This window comes from Hippoglossus stenolepis, chromosome 10 (assembly GCF_022539355.2).
Source record: "Hippoglossus stenolepis isolate QCI-W04-F060 chromosome 10, HSTE1.2, whole genome shotgun sequence".
NCBI classification, from domain to species: Eukaryota; Metazoa; Chordata; class Actinopteri; order Pleuronectiformes; family Pleuronectidae; genus Hippoglossus; species Hippoglossus stenolepis.
In genome coordinates, this window is record NC_061492.1 from 2,510,454 (window position 1) to 2,525,496 (window position 15,043).

At 42.5% G+C, this 15,043-nt stretch overlaps 1 protein-coding gene across 2 annotated transcripts; it reads right to left on the minus strand.

The window, feature by feature from the left end:
- Positions 1 to 8,621: 8,621 nt before the first annotated feature.
- Positions 8,622 to 13,628, minus strand: si:dkey-177p2.6 (uncharacterized protein LOC568712 homolog). Of its 2 annotated transcripts, none has more exons than XM_035168959.2 (2): positions 12,916 to 13,628; positions 8,622 to 11,700 (listed from the first exon to the last, which is right to left on the minus strand). In XM_035168959.2, exon 2 carries the CDS (start codon positions 11,694 to 11,696, stop codon positions 10,920 to 10,922), a length of 777 nt encoding a protein of 258 aa, XP_035024850.2. In that variant the 5' UTR covers positions 11,697 to 11,700; positions 12,916 to 13,628; the 3' UTR covers positions 8,622 to 10,919. The 2 variants fall into 2 exon arrangements, with proteins under 2 accessions (XP_035024850.2, XP_047197749.1); XM_047341793.1 differs by having other exon boundaries at positions 12,899 to 13,627.
- Between the last annotated feature and the right edge of the window lie 1,415 nt (positions 13,629 to 15,043).

Here is a 15,043-nt window from a genome sequence, read left to right on the forward strand (position 1 = left end):
AAGAAAAATGTCCACCGCGAACCGAACGGCTTCATCTTTCTCTGTCACTTGTGGTAAAAACTGCATCAAAGCTATTTGTTCATTTTCTGATCGTCATTGTCTCACTTTACATTTGTGGAGCGTTCATCAGAGAACCTGAGCTGTAAAAGACACCAGAAGGAACAACGTCCAAAAGTCCAAAACACAGATTGTGCTGTTCTGTGGTTTGTTTCTAATTCTCAGGTCACATGTCAAATTCACATCAGTCCTCTAAATATGTCTGATTTGCTGAAACACCTTATTCCGCAATGTTAAAGAAACAATCCTGGATTTCTTGACTATGAAAAGCTGGACTATTTCTGGCATGTGGAGTAATTCTGTGAAATCCAACCGTCTGAGTCAGTGTGTGTGTGTGTGTGTGTGTGTGTGTGTGTGTGTGTGTGTGTGTGTGTGTGTGTGTGTGTGTGTGTGTGTGCGTGCGTGTTGTTACATCGAGATCTGAACCGTAGCCGTCTGAATGCAAACTGTTGCAGAATGAACACGACTACGATTCCCACACTTTCCTCCCAGTACAGATGCATCAGATGCATCAGATGAGGAAGAGGGAACTTGTAACGATGCATTTAGCAAAGTTGACTTTTTATTACCGCAGCTAAGAAGGTTATGTTTTGTCTGTTATTTAGCAGGATTACACAAAAACTACAGAACAGATTGTTATGATTCCCCTGTGCTTCAGGAAAGAGTCCATTACATTTTGGTTGCAGATCCGAATTAACCGGCCGATCCAGGAGTTTAGTTTCACTTTCTCTGCAGCGTTTCCCTCAGAGTTCATTCTTTTTATTTCATTAATGGAAAACACTGATTTGATGCAGTGATATAGGACATTAGCAAAGAATCAATACTAAATCAAATGTAGGGGACTGATACCGAGGAGTTTGTGCAAGCTGGTAATGGGACCGTTGGGCCTTGGTGCTGGTCTGTGTGTTACAAACACAAAACAAAGACTGAACGATGTGTAATTATTCTTTCATCATCATGAGACTCTTCAGGTCATTTCATCAGATAAAACTAAATACTGAAAACATCTGTGCTTGACTGTGACAGATTCCGTTTAGTATTTAAAATGGTAAATAAACTATTTGCAATTAAAATCAACTTTCCCCTGGTAGATGTGCAGCTGAATCAGAGCAAGAAGAGAGAACAGTGGCCCGTCTCGGTTCTAACGGTTTAAAAGAGTTTATACCTTGTGTTTTAAAATGGTTCTGATGGATTTGTTGCAGTTCCGCTGATGTGAGAGAAGGTGCACGACTTCAGTTCCCAGAGAAATTCCACCTGACGAGCGTTTCACACTGTGAACAGAAAACCTGACGATTCCCAAGAGCCAGAGTCACATGGTGCCGTACAGTACACACACACACACACACACACACACACACACACACACACACACACACACACACACACACACACACACACACACACACAGACTGTAAGATTTGATTCCAGATCTTCGTACTTGAGGTTCCTGGGGGAAAGTGTGTGAATAGATCCTGACCCGTGTTGCAGAGTAGCAGTCGAGTGTGATGAAGAAAACACCTCATGTTCATCAGTGGAGAACACACACACACACACACACACACACACACACACACACACACACACACACACACACACACACACACACACACACACACACACACATTCAGTCTTGGATTTTTGAATTTCAAAGCATCTCTGTTCGTTACCATAAATATTAATAATAAGACACTTTATTTACATTTAAATGGGAATAGAGAGTTAACTGTGATGACACGGTGTCCTGGTTCTGGTTCTGGTCCTGGTCCTGGTCCTCGGCGACGCCCTCGTGATTCCATCAGTTGAACCTTCTGCATGTTTCTATGTGTGACTCCTCCCATCGAGCACAGAGGGAAAAGAGAAGCGTCCGGACGATGTGACTAAAGCAAACATGTTGGAACTTTATCTTCGCCATCGTAATAACTGGAGATGTGGTCACGTCCCGACTTTGAGGTTTTGTCGAGTTCACCAAAGCGAATTAGTTGTGTTAAACATTCCAGTAGTAGCGAGTTGTGTAAGAAGCTTAACAGCGAACGTGGACGTCACGCTTTCCTCTCGGCAGCGTCGGAATTCTGTGTTCGTGCATCGAGCATCGTTTCATTCTCCACGGAAGCCGGACAGAAGACGGCTGCAGCGACATTCTGTCACTTCACAACATCTGAGCTGCATTGATCTACTATCAGGGTCTGAATGTGTGTTTGTGTTGTTTTGTGTGTCTCTTGTTCTGTGTTGATGCTGCAGAGATACTTATTCATCATCATTAGTGAGTCGTCCTCAAACACTTCTACAAGGAAATGTCACTTTTTAGTGTTTGTGTGCCGGACGTCGCGTGCAGAGCTTCATGTGCACGTCAAGGTTAAGCTTAGGTTTAGGATAAGGTCAGGATTAGGATAGGGTTAAGGTTAAGTTAAGGTTAAGTTAAGGTTTATGTTTAGGTTGAGATAAACTATTATTTTAGGGACAATAATTAAATTGAAATTTAAAAGGTCACAAGGTCGGCAAGGCCGAGGGAAAGATTTGGGTTAAATTGGGTTTAGGCTTAGACGTGTGTGTGTGTGTGTGTGTGTGTGTGTGTGTGTGTGTGTGTGTGTGTGTGTGTGTGTGTGTGTGTGTGTGTGTGTGTGTGTGTGTGTGTGTGTGTGTGTGTCTTGCCATCATTCCAGTTGCAGCACTCAATGTACTGCTGTATTGCAGTGAATTGATATTGTTGACCTGAAGGTGTGTAACTAAAATCAGTGATGAAGGTGATTACAGTTTGCTGCTCATCATGTGACGACCACATGAACGACCTCTAATTACCTCTGCAGCTTTAATTATAATTAATTTGAGAGAAAATTAGATTCCACCGCCGGCCGCTCGGCCACAGTGTCGCTCTTGTTCCTGAACTTTAATTCGTTTTCAGCCAAGACTCACAATCATCACAATCATCATCATCATCATCATCATCATCAACAATTTATCATGTGAAAACCAACTAACATAAGTTTTTTATATTCTCAAATCCTGCAACGCTTCGACTCATTCCTTTCTGAAACAACTGAAATGTGGAAAACAACCTTGAGCTGAAATATTATTAATAAAATAATGAAGTTAATTATCAACAGTTTTGATGATCGATTAATCACGTATGAAGTTTAAAGTTTCCTGCTTTTCTCACGTCATCATAAACTGAATATTTTGGTGCTTTGGACAATTCAGTGAGATATTTCCCAGCACCGGCACCAGTGAGTTCAGATTAATGTTTGATTTTGAATAGAGTTGATTTTGAAGTGAACCAGAGAAGAACCTGTTTCCGTTTAGTGCCGATTATTAGGTTATGTTTTGATTCCTGTTTATTAGTCAGCAGGATTACTCAAAAATGACTCAACTGATTTCCATTAAACTTCAATGGCGGAGTGGAGCATGACCCGAGAAGGAAGTGATTAGAGTTCAGGATGGATCCAGTAAATGTCTAGAGTCTAAAGTCTCTGAGTTTCCGTTTAGTTTCTTTATTAATATTTAATCATTTCATTAATCCATTATTTGACCATGGGACCCAGGATTGTTCCAGTTCATCATTATGAGTCTTTCAGCAGTGATAACTTTTGAATTTGTTCCTCGTTGCGTTCGGTATTTTGTTCTGTCGCCGAGGAGACGAGATCGTGGATGTAATGGTCGAAGTGAACCGAGCGGATTCCCCAATATTTCAGATATTTTCACACCAGACTGGGTTTTACTATAATATCTGACCACACATGATCTTCAGTGTTGATTGCAAAGTCCAATAACGTTAAGACCTTGGTGCAGAAATACTCATGTGGCATAGTTTGGTGACGGTTTGTTGTTTGGTGATGGTTTGTTTCTTTGCTCTGCTGCCAAAATAGTCGTTTTTCTAAATGTCTCCACGAGTTCTTTCCATGATTTTCCATCTTTAATTAGTTTCTCTGTACGACGAGTTTTGTTTCGAATTGACCCGACCTCTAACTTCCCCCGTGTTTCCCCTTCCAATTAGCGGGTCCACGTGGTCGAGGGGTCACGGCCTCTGCAAGAACGCCGCGCTACAATCCATCACGTCGGCCGGTCTGTCCCTCTGTCCATCTGTCCATCTGTCCGTCCTCCAGTCAGTCAGCAGGTCTCGTCACGAAAAACAACATACCAGCAGATAATTTGTCTCCCTGTGAAGAATGAATGATGCCGCTTCCAATCGGTTTCTACGTGAGCGCGGGTGTTTGGGTCAGTTCTCGGACCTGCACTGGAATCTGCACTGATCTGAGCGGAGCTTGTAAATCACTTACAGATCATCGCACAAACAGGAATGTGTTCTTCAGTCTCGTAGCCTGTCGGACACATTCCTGCATCGGCCTTCATCAGGAGAGAAATTACCCACAGTCACAGGACAGGAAGTCCTGTTTTTAACCCTGTGTCACTTACACACACATGTTGTTTAATTCTCTCCAGTTTAAAATTAGGCCTTTTCCTACTTTTTGACATTTTGATTCATCTTTTGCCTTAAAAATCGTCTGTTTACATCAATGAATCAGTGCTAAACTCACTTTATATTTCTATAGCAACTAAAAAAAAACATAAAACTTCACATGAAATACAGAATTTTAGGAGGAAGTTGTCGAGAAATAAAAAACTAAATAACATAAAATAGTCCTGGAACGATTTGACAATTAATCAATTAGCCAATTACCAGAAAATGTATTTATTGGTCAGATAATTTCATTAAAATATTTCTCATTTAAATAATTTTTAAAGCAAAAATACGGAATGATCGTTTGTTTCCAGCGTCTTAATTTAGAGGATTCAGTGTTTGTCTTTTTATATTTATATTATCATATTTATATTGTTTGTGATCATGAATCCTCGGTTTTTATTGGACAAATCCGTCTGTTTGTACTTGATGTTCAATGTTTTCTGATATTTTCAAGGCCAAACAATTGATTAATTGACGTGTTTGCATGATGGACATAGTTTGTACTGTCGCTGTCGAAATACTGACGTTTTAGCAGATTGTTTATAAAGGCAATTATTTATTCTATGAATTAGTAATTTACACTGCACACTAACTAGTACTAGTAGTGTGCTGCTGTATCCATCCCTCCGTCCGTCCCTTTGTTTTGCAGCAGCTCTCCGTTGTTGTTCTGTGAGTTTTTGCTGAGTCAGCCTGGTGGACGGAGGCTTCCTGAGCCAAACACCGGTTTTACTGCGCCGCAGAAAACCAACGTCTGCCTGCAGAGAAACATTAAACCCAGACTGAGGCTCCACAGGATTCATACTGTCCCCACAGCTTCAGGTTCACCTTCACTGAGTGCTGTGTCATCTGAGGGTGATGGATGGATAGATAGATAGACAGATGCTCTCCTCTCGTGTTTAAGTGGAAGCTGTAGCAGTGGTTGTGTGCAGACGTGCACGTGTTGCTCCTCCTCATGTGAGGCCACTCCCTGAACTCGTCTCACCGACATCGACTGTAACTCTGCTCCCATGGAATGAGATCGATCTATCTATCTATCTATCTATCTATCTATCTCTCCGTCTATCTGTCTCTCAATCTATCTGTCTGTCTCTATCTTCTGTCTATCTATCTATCTATCTGTCTGTCTGTCTGTCTGTCTGTCTGTCTATCTATCTATCTATCTGTCTCTCCACCCATTCGTCTCTCTGTCTATCTGTCTCTCTGTCTATCTATCTATCTATCTGTCTCTCAATCTATCTGTCTCTATCTATCTGTCTCTCTATCTATCTATCTATCTATCTATCTATCTATCTGTCTCTCCGTCTATCTGTCTCTGTCTATCTGTCTCTCTGTCTATCTATCTATCTATCTGTCTGTCTATCTATCTATCTATCTATCTATCTGTCTCTCAATCTATCTATCGTCTATCTGTCTCTCTATCTATCTATCTGTCTCTCTGTCTATCTGTCTTATCTATCTGTCCCTCATTCTCTATCTCCGTCTCCGTCTCTATCTGTCTCTCTGTCTATCTTATCTATCTATCTGTCTGTCTATCTATCTGTCTATCTCTCTGTCCTCTATCTCTCTGTCTCTCTATCTATCTGTCTCTCTGTCTCTCTCTCCATCTATCTATCTGTCTCTCCGTCTATCTGTCTCTCCGTCTATCTGTCTCTCTGTCTATCTATCTCTCTGTCTGTCTATCTATCTGTCTCTCCGTCTATCTGTCTCTCCGTCTATCTGTCTCTCTATCTATCTATCTATCTATCTATCTATCTATCTATCTATCTGTCTATCTCTCTGTCTCTCTATCTCTCTGTCTCTCTGTCTCTCTCTCCATCTATCTATCTGTCTGTCTATCTCTCTGTCCCTCTATCTCTCTGTCTCTCTATCTCTCCGTCTGTCTCTCTCTCCATCTATCTATCTCTCCGTCTGTCTCTCTGTCTATCTGTCTCTCTGTCTCTCTGTCTGTCTGTCAGACCCACACAGATGAACACAGAGGAAATGCAGTAAAAACAACAACTCATGCCTTGTCATGTTTTATCTGTGGTTCTATCCCTACATGTGAAGTCTAACCAGGGTTGATGTGTGTAAATATCTCCCTGTGTCCTGGAGCTCGTATCTGATACGTTTCTTTTCCTACTTACCAGTGTTTATCTTTGCAGTTTCCTAAATCAACTAACATGTAAACACACAAATAAATAGTAAAAGGCATGATTGAGTCTCCATGGAGACTCCGTTAATTGAGTTTTCCACGGAGCAGCCATGTGGGAAGCTTTGTGTTGTTGTTAATTAGACTAATTACAGACAGTAAATGACATTAAATGGTATTTTATTAGATTATTTCCATTTAGTGAGACTTTTACATCTCAGCGTTTTTCTGACAACACAAGTAACTAGAGTTCAAACGGCCAAACTGCTCCCTGAGCATCTTCTGAATTACATCAGGTTCATAGTTTGATAATTTGCACTTTTAACATTCGAGAACATTTTGCAGATAATATCAGTTTTTTTTGTCACAGATCATTTTTCCATCGGTTCTTTTAAAGTAGAGCTTTTTATGCAGCTGCAGATCTGCAGCAGAGGAGAAGGTGAAACACGAGGTGCAGCTTCTCTCTCAACACTTTCCTCGACTGGGACGGTTTCCAGTGAACTAAGTGACTCTCGGAGGAACCGTGTTGACCCACTGGAACAACCTGTGGCTCTTATTTCAGCAGGAAGTGCACAGATCAGATCAGATTCCCTGCATCCGACTCCGGCTCCTAGTGATGCAGCTGCAGAGACGCCACACGACATCATCAACAAGCACCACAGGACACAATCTGCACAGTCATGCTCACCACCAGCACACTCCTGTCTTTACTCAAAACCTCCTGCAGGGGGCAGCCTCTGCTTTCGTTTGACTCCTCTGTCTTAAGTGTAAAAAACACAACAAAGGGCTCGTTGTTGCCCTGAGCTGAGACTCGCAGGCTGAGCCCGGCCTGTAAGGACCTCTCCTGGTCAAATGCTGCAGGTTTTACATGTTGAATGATGCGTCCACATGACGTCGGAATAGAGAAAATGACTTCACGACAATTCACTCGTAGTCGGAACAACAGCTCTGACCTCATCACATATTAACCATTAAACAGCATTAGCTCTAAATTGTAGATTTTAATGTCGGATGTTTCACTTTTGTCATTTACAAACTACTGTCTATGTTTATAAGCCATTCAGATGTTTTTTATGAACAACATGCTCATTATTATGCATATTTCTTTAAAGGGGAGTTAAGGTTTTGTTTAAACACATAAATACAACACGTTTTGTTTACAGCCTCCGTGTTTTTTACACATTCCGACATTACAGCAAATGAAATGAAGCCGTCAGAGGTTAAAGCTTGGGTTGGTAATCTCAGACAAGAAGGCAAGAGCCGGCTACAATGAAAAATTAAACCGAAACATCCCACCTCCTCCTCTTCGTAGCTAATTCTCCAGATTTTACCCACAGGTCATGTCTGAAAACGGCCGATCAATTTATCCGGACTTAATAAAGTGATTGGTCGTGTTTGTTACATTCCTGTGAGGCCGCTGGCTTTTTATCTCTTCACCTAAAGCCCTGGAATCTCCTCGTCTTTCCAAGTTGACGTCTTCGTTTTCTGCGTGTACGGCTCCTCTTCTTCATCCTGAGATAATTGTGTTCGTCCAGTTTCACGTCCTCTCGCTCACTGGGAAGCTTCCAGACATTGTCCTGCTGTTTTCTCACATGGACTCACGCTGACATTTTACAAGGGGGCTGACACTTCTCACATTCAGACCCTCTGGATGATTTCAGGAAAACGTACAGTGCAGGTCTGAAAGCAGCATCAGGTTCAGTCCGGGGGTTAAGCCTTTCAGAGAAGGCAGGATTTTACTGAAGCCTGAGAGGAATGTTTGCCTGTGAGGCAACACTCAGGGCAGAAAACAACAGAGCACCTCATTGTTTATGCATGGCTGCGGCACAGGCATGTTTTTATATGTTTTAAGAGGTTTGCCGGAATATTAAACGTGTAATTATTAGTTTTATTGTTTGTCTTCTTTTATATCTTTGACCCAACAAACGACACAAACCAGTTCAGAGTGTTGTTGCGTAAATGGAATGAAGACTCACACCGTGAATTCATTTTCTTTTACTGTGTCATTGAATAAAATCTATAAAATATTCCACAGAAAAATACAATACATTATTAATTATCCTCTCATTACCCAGCATCCTTCAGTTACATGTACATCATCGTCGTCAACAACACATAGCTTGTGCTTTAAAGACCCAAACAATTATAAATAACTCTGCAGCTTTCTGCTGGTTCGATTCTTTCTGTCTGATAGATTATGTAAGTGGGGGAAAAAAACAGCAGGTCTTTATTTCGCAGGCTGAAATGCAGCTGATCCACACACTGTCTGTGCATCAGGAGCGAAAAACAAGTTGTTGTTGAGGCAGCAGCCCGCTCCTCCCACGCCTCGTGTGATTGGACCCTGGTCCGAGTTCGGGGCAAAACAAGCTTGAAACTCCTCCCACTGAGCGAGTGACGCAAGTCTCCACCTCCTCCGCCTCCTCTTCCTCCCACCTCCTCCTCCACCACTGCTTATTTTTCCCTCCTGGCCCGGGCTGCCACCTCCTCCCTCAGCTAGTTCACTGTCAGCCTGTCAGGATGCGTTAAGCTCATACGCCGGCAGTGTTCAGTGAGCGCAGAGAAAAAACAAAAAGGGCCGAGAAGAGGCAGGAAACAATGACGGTTCTGAGGCTCGGTGCTTTTACATAACACCCCCCCCACTGTTCTTAGGTTGGTTTATCAATGAGGCTGGAGCCCAGACGGCCACAAACGGCCCAACACAAATAATTAAAAAACAGTAGTAAGGCACATTGTGGACATGAGACCAGAGACGAAGACGAGGACGGATTACTTTGGTCGTCCAGCGTGGCGTTGGATTATCGGCCCAGTTCACAAACAATGAATTAAACAGCTGTAGATGGTGTCCACCAGTAACACAGAGTCACAGGAGTGTCCAGGTCAACTGACATACGGAGGTAGAACAGGAGTAAACCACAGGAAGTGAAGGTCGAGCATCTTGACTCGTCGCGACCTTCTGATCTCTTCATCTCCTCTGCCGGACAGGAGACGTGAGTTTCAGGTAGAAACACATATAAAAACATTGAACAATAAAAATTCACATCACCAAGGCCATAAAAAGACATAGGCATCTGTTGTCATTTACAATTCTGAGACATGGCGAGCTCGTGGTTGACTCGAGGCGATCGTCTCCTCGGTCAGAAGCAGACATTTGAAATACACGTTTTACGCTGCGTTGGATTTAAACACCAGCTGCCGACGAGGAGTAACTGTTCACGTGGCGTCGTCATGGTGACAGGATATTACTTGTACAGTTTGTCCCGAGCGGTGCCACAGGAGGGGTCACCAAAAGCAAAATGGCCGCCATCACGCCGCGTAAACGATAGGTTACAGTCGCACCCAAAGCACAAATAAAATCTGCTGCGGTTTTTCATTCATAAATAAGGATGAGAATAAAGCCAGTCCAGGTCCTCTTGTGATTGGACGTGAGCGTGGCGTTCGGTGGTTTGAGTAGACGGTCGTTTCTGCTTTAAAGATCCTACACGGTGCATTAAAGTCCCCGAGCTGAAGGGAAACCCAGGCCTTTGCCCCCCCGTCCGGCTGAAGCACACCCTCTTCAAGTAATTGAAGGGATTTCAATTAATAATCAACCCGGGGCCGGTCTCACAGCCGGAGTGACGCACACACACACACCACGGCTTCTCAGGTTCCTTCTTCCTGAGCAGCGGATTCACTCACTAACACAAAAACTTAATTTAAAAAAACAAACAAACAGAGAAAAGTGACATTAACACTTGAGACGTTTCAGTTTCAACCTGCGTTTGTTGATTTAGGGGGAAAAATCCACTTTTGACATTTTAACACTGTCAAATGGCTTCGAGCCGACGTTACGACACTTCCCTCACGAGTGCTGCAATACTCCTTTTTCACAGATTACTCAAAAGACAACCTGAAGCCGGACTTTCTGTCTGCTGCTGTAAAGTGACAATTATAGAATATTTTCTTAAATAACTGATTCATAATTTGGTCCAGAAAATATCAGAAGAAAGTGTAAAACAGTATAATACAGAGAAAAGCAGCAGATTCTCTCGTTTGTCTGATTATTCTGGATTTTCCACCTGAATGTTTGTTCTGTTTCCACCGTTTGACGCCACAACCACAGTGCAACGTGTTTTAAAGTGGATGTTTCCTTCACAACAGATGAAGCTTAAAACTCATTTTCATGTAAAATGTCAAATGGAGCCTTGGATGGACCGTCATCGACCCTCACACCAGTGTTTGAGAAGCTGCTCGTCCTTGATCGGTCAAGTGTCGTAAACGTCCACGACTTCATCCTGGTGGTCAAGACTTCACCAGGATCTCCATGATGTGGTCCAGCTCATTCAGGTCCATCCGACACGACTGCAGACTCCCAGGTGAGACGTGGCCTGGCGAGCGCATTTTCACGTCCTCGTCCGCCCATAGCGACACGCTGACGGGCCACAAGGAGCCCGTCGCCCAGGCAGAAGGCAGATCTGAAGTCTCGTACATTGACGTGTCAATGTCCTCAAAGATGTCGTCCAGGGTGAGGTCGCCGAGGTAGCCCATGGCGTTTACTGCATCACTAAAAGCACTGATCGTGGCGGCGGGCGGCGGTTTCTGCTGGTCGGCCGAGCTGTTTGCCTCCTGAGAGGGGAACTCGGGGGACAGCGGTGGAGACAGGGGCAGGTCGTCCCTGTCATCCTCTGCACACCCCGGGCATGTGACCGGCACGTCCTCCCTGATGTCGTCCCTGAGAAGACGAGACTCAGGGTGGACGCCGTGGAGGGGAGCGTCCGGGCTGCAGGCTCCAGCCCCGTCGCTCTGTATGTCCTCCTGGATCTGCCGGAGCGTGTTGATGAGCAGCACCGAGCGGCGGAGGCTGAGCTCCATCCCGGCCTGGTACCGCTGCAGCTTCTCCAGACAGAGGCCGAGCACCAGCTGACGCTGCTGCAGGTGGTTCATCTCGGATTTGGACGGCGCCACAACGAGCTCCACCTCCCCATGCTGCTCCTTCTCCTCCGTCACTGCAGCGGGGACCATCTCCGCCTCCAGCTCCTCCAGGCAGCTCCACTTTCGCTTCACGCCACGACCCAACATCGACCTTCATCAGAGAGAGTCCATCAGTTAGAATGGGATCAAAATACCATATGAAGACTGATGTAAAGCAGCTGATACCACAACTAATATTAAACTTGTCAGAATAAAACTTGAGTAGTGAAATAAACTCTTTAAGACAAACTGACTCATTTGAACTTAATCAGAAGAGAAACATCAGCTCAACTTAACAAGATTAGTTTTAGTTTAGTTTATTTCACACAACTTAAATACAAAATACATAAATGAAAAGTTAAAATACGTTTTGGGGGGTCGGAACATAACACAAAGCTGGGGACACAATTATTTTCATGATCAATTTCTTTGTAGATAATTTCTTCCTTTATTCATTTTGTGCGTGCGTATTAAAACTGTAGGTAATAGGATGTATTTATTAGACTAAACCTTGAATCCCCTTTAAATCCGAGCACCAACCTTTCAAACTTCGACTCTCCCATTCACTTTAAATACTAACCAACCAAGTACTAACATTAAAGTACAGTTTCACACAGATATTCATATGACACAGACGTTTAGAAGGTGGGTGTGAAGATCTGAGTCACAGTCAGAGACAGACTGGCTTTACTCATCTATGACACATCACTGTCTCACACACTTTACTCATGACAAACACAATTAAACCCTTTTAATGACAGTTTCTCACGTGAGCAGAATCAAGCTGTGACTTCATATCACGACACATTCAAATGTATGAAGAACAAACTCAGTCCTTCACTTTAAAGCCTTTTTAAATGAAACGATAAGATAATAATTCAACTCTTACTTATATATAAACTTAAATACAATATTACTTATTGTACTCAGGATCCCACAGAGCGACCCCTGACGCCTGAAACAGACTTCAGCTCAGAGTAAAGCTCCAGGAGGAGAAACTACTTTCAGATGATAAGAAAATAAGAATAAGGTGTAAAGTATTATCAGGTGTAAAGTATTATCAGGTGTAAAGTATCTTCATGTGTAAAGTATTATCATGTGTATAGTATCCTCAGTTGTAAAGTATTATCAGCTGTAAAGTATCATCAGCTGTAAAGTATCATCAGCTGTAAAGTATTATGTGTATAGTACCTTCAGATGTAAAGTATCCTCAGATGTAAAGTATATTCAGTTGTAAAGCATCTTAAGATGTATAGTATACTCAGATGTAAAGTATCATCAGCTGTAAAGTATTATCATGTGTAAAGTACCTTCAGGTGTAAAGTACCTTCAGATGTAAAGTATCCTCATGTGTAAATATCCTCAGGAAGTATCTTCATGTGTAAAGTATCTTCGGATGTAAAGTGTCCTCGTGTATGAAGTCTCCTCATGTATGAAGTATAATAAAGTATAATCATGTACAGAGTACACAGTCCCGTGTCTCCTCCGTCTCGTCTTCTCTTCTTCTCTGAGAGGAATGTACTGTACACATCGAGGGGGCGGGGCCTGAGCGCAGGGCCGCCGCTGATTGGTGGACTCTGACGCTGATCAAGCCTCCGCCCCCGCATCTCACGGGGCAGCGAATGTGCGGCCGCTGCGTTCAGGGGCGTCCCGGAAAAACCAGCATCGCATCTTCACAGAACACGTGAGCGGCCTGAGTGGAGGAATATGATGCAGGGAAATGTTGGTGTTTCTTGCATTGCCTGTGTTAAAAAACAGACTTAAACATATGTATGATAGGTTTGGTTTAAGGTCATTTAAATAATAGTTCGGCCCGACATTCAAATCCAACTGAAACAGAAACAGCATCATGTTTTTAGACTAAATGACCTTTAAAATTACATTTTAAATGCTTTTCTTGCCCTGTTGGTGTGTTTGAAGCTACTGGTGCACACATTTCCTTTGGGATCAATGAAATATTGATCTGTCTGTCTGTCTGTCTGGTTTAATCTTTAACTGTGCTTCATATTTTATAACCTGATTTCTGTTTTGCATGCAAAACCATGATCTAAAGAGAAACTTATATATCTTAGTGACGTAAATAGTGGATTCAAACGTGTAATATTTACCCCTGGAGTGTAAATAAATAGAGATATAGAGCAGCAGGAAATAGAAATAGTCAAGTTAAGTAAAGTAAATATAATCACAATACCAAAGCGATTTTGGATTGAGCAGAAATTCTAAGTGAAATGTGTTGGAATCCTCGTGTTTTTCAAATGTGTTCAGGCTTTAAAGCAACATCAGACACGAGCTGAAGTGTCAGTGAGTCCCTGAACGCAGCGTTTTAAAGAGACAGATGACTCAGAGGGCCGGATGTGACGGAGGAGCGGGGGAAGGCAATGACCATATATGGAAACTGTTCATTCACAGTTTTTCTTCCTCTTCCTCTTGAACCTGCCACAGACTCGAACTTCTTCTTTCCTCTTCTCCTCAACAGAAAGTAAATGTTCAGCTGCTGCTTCGTCGTCTGCTGAGCGACAGTTACACACGTTGTAGGAACACGACTGCAGGGCCACTCAAATACACCCTGAAAAACAGAAACACAAAATACTAAATGTGCCAAAAATACAGAATTATGATAATTTCACTTGTCTTTAAAACTGCTGCTTTTCTTGTATTGTCTTTTAACTGGTTGTGCAAACAGGTCTTGATAAACACATTTCTTTGCACTGTTTGTTTTACAGATATGGCTCGAATGATATAATCAATAAACTTGAATCTTGAAACCGCACGTTTTCCAATATTTCTCACACACGAACAAATAATAAAATGGATGTTGTGTCGAGGTTTGACTGCAAAGAAACTACAGAGTCATCCTGGAGACACAGCTTCTTAGTAGCATCAATTCATTATTGGCTTCACAGAATTACAGGCTATCACCACTTTAATGTGTCACTGAAGAGCTGGATCATAACTTGTGTTACGTCTCATTCAGAGCAATCGATCACTCACTGAGGTAATTCATCGGAAATAATGAGAGTAACTTGGCAGTTGTGTGGAGAGAAATTCAAAGTGTGCTGTATTTATCTACCACCACAGAAAAGTTTCTCTGTTAACTCCCACTGAGTGAATACTGATTAACTGAACAGTCGATTAGTCAAACACGTTTTACTGATACTAACCTGATTAAGACAATAGTCTCAATAAGACACTGATAACAGTAAACAGCATTTTCTGATTAACTGAATAAGATCATGTTTGGAATATTCCGACCTTAGTCACATGTATACGTCTTAAATTAATTAGAACGTCCTGTCGGAGTTTTCATGGCTTTTCACAACATTGACAATTCTGGCAAGAACGACGAACGTATGACGTAGTGGATGTAATTTTCATGAATATTGTCCATTTAAAAAGGAACCATTGCCTTTGATTAGTAACATTATTGTATTGATCAGAAGGTATTTGATAAAACA

Bases quoted from the DNA above. Each gene is read 5' to 3' on its own strand.
- si:dkey-177p2.6 (XM_035168959.2), bottom strand. From the start codon at position 11,696: ATGTTGGGTCGTGGCGTGAAGCGAAAGTGGAGCTGCCTGGAGGAGCTG.